Source organism: Chaetura pelagica, unplaced genomic scaffold (assembly GCF_000747805.2).
Source record: "Chaetura pelagica isolate M959 unplaced genomic scaffold, ChaPel_1.0 scaffold243, whole genome shotgun sequence".
In the NCBI taxonomy this organism is placed as follows: Eukaryota; Metazoa; Chordata; class Aves; order Apodiformes; family Apodidae; genus Chaetura; species Chaetura pelagica.
The window spans coordinates 21968-23563 of record NW_009952712.1 but is presented as its reverse complement, the minus strand read 5'-3'; the positions used below and the strand labels follow the sequence as shown (position 1 = coordinate 23563).

Sequence of the window (1596 nt, the reverse complement as noted above, 5' to 3'; positions counted from 1 at the left end):
TCGTTTCGTTTGAGACCAGCCGTGCTTTTATTGGCAGCAGTGAGAGCCCTCGCTTACTTGAGCAGTGGATGGACAGAGACCTGCTGACAAGCAAAGTCTTTTGTTCCCTGCACTGCAGAGTCTTAAAGAAAGGTGTCTGTGTTGGTTTCTCTAGGTCCGTGATGAGTTTTGGCATGTATTATCTGAGGATAAGCCTGAAGAGTATCGGTTTAGCTCTAGAATTACTCTGAGACCTGAGAAATCAACTAGCGGTTGCTGCTCTGTGCACGAGGATGCACAGGGAGTTTAGCTGCTCGTACCCTTGGCTCTTGTGTTGGCACTACACGCTGACTCACCCTGGTATGGCTTCGTGCTGACTAGGTTTGACAAGCACTAACTAGCCTCAGTTTTGTAGCCACAGGTCATGGGGTGTAGCCCAGAGCGAGCGGATCCCAGCGCCAGCTGGGGACACATGTCGATAGCTGCTGATGTCCAAAGCCCAGCTGCTGTTACTTTTGCTGTCCCCAGAAGGGCTGTGAGCATTGCTGCCTGTCGTTGTTGTTCTTGTGCTTGGGCAGCAGTGCCTGTTGAAAATAGCACGTGTAGTTGGTGCAGGAGCTGCCATCAGTGTAAGAGGGTTGGACAGGAAGTTGCGCTTCCTGGTGCAGCTGCAGAGGGCGGCAATTTTGGCCCTGGGAAGTAACTTTTGTTACATGTTAGACTTGCTACTTTTGAGACTAGTTGGCGTGGTGATTTGAGCCGTTGTTTGGATGCCAAGCTAGTAACTGATGATCTTGGATCTTTGAAACTTTTCTCCCTTGCTGCCTCTCCCTTTGTTTTTGGGAGGGGCAGGAGAAAAGGGTTGTTGCCTTGCAGGCAGGTGGGGTCACAGGGCAGAAACGCACATGCAGACGTGGAAACGGCAGCTTACCGAGTATCTGGGTGTAGCTGTGAGGATAAACTGCATCCCTGTCCTCTGTTTGACACCAGGTATTTCTTGCTGGCTCGTACCGATCCAGACCCCAAGGCTCCTGCCAGCAAAGCCTTCACTGGATTCATCGTGGAAGCGGATAGCCCTGGCATCCAGATTGGAAGAAAGGTGAGGGCTGTACCTCTGGCTTGACAAGCCAGGAATGACTGTTCGGTTCTCAACCAGTAATGCAACAAGTGGGCGTTGCAGGAAAGGGCTGTGAGGCCGCGGCACGTTTTCTTATGCTCATGTGCACTGATCTTTTCATTTCTACAGCGCACGGAAACTGTTCCTGGGGCGTCGTCAAGAGGTTGTTAGTTCAGATGAGGAGCTATTCAGAGTGACCTTAAGCAAGATGCCTTTGGGCAGCTGCAAAAGAATCTTTGAGAACGACTCTAGTGACAGGCCCCAGTACCTGAGATGTAGAGTGTCTTGAAAGCATCAGAAGCAAGTGGGACAGTTGTGGCCATCAATGAAGTAAGTGGAGGGTGTTACGCAGGCCGGGGGGAGAGAGACAGAAGTAAAAGCTGTGTTTTCACACATCACACAGATGTTCTACTGCTGATCTTTTAAGATTATTTCTTAGTAATTTTATTAGTCTCAGTTTCTTAATCTGCATATGCTGTCCTACAGTTCTTTATTCAGCA

At 49.7% G+C, this 1596-nt stretch overlaps 1 protein-coding gene across 1 annotated transcript in view; it reads left to right on the top strand.

The window, feature by feature from the left end:
- The first annotated feature begins 884 nt into the window (after window positions 1-884).
- RABGGTB (Rab geranylgeranyltransferase, beta subunit) overlaps window positions 885-1596 on the top strand; it is an 11622-nt gene continuing 10910 nt past the window's right edge. Inside the window, exons 1-2 of the mRNA XM_009994574.1 lie at window positions 885-913; window positions 970-1078. Coding sequence (XP_009992876.1) covers window positions 885-913; window positions 970-1078 — 138 coding nt within the window. The remainder of the gene's footprint in view (window positions 914-969; window positions 1079-1596) is intronic.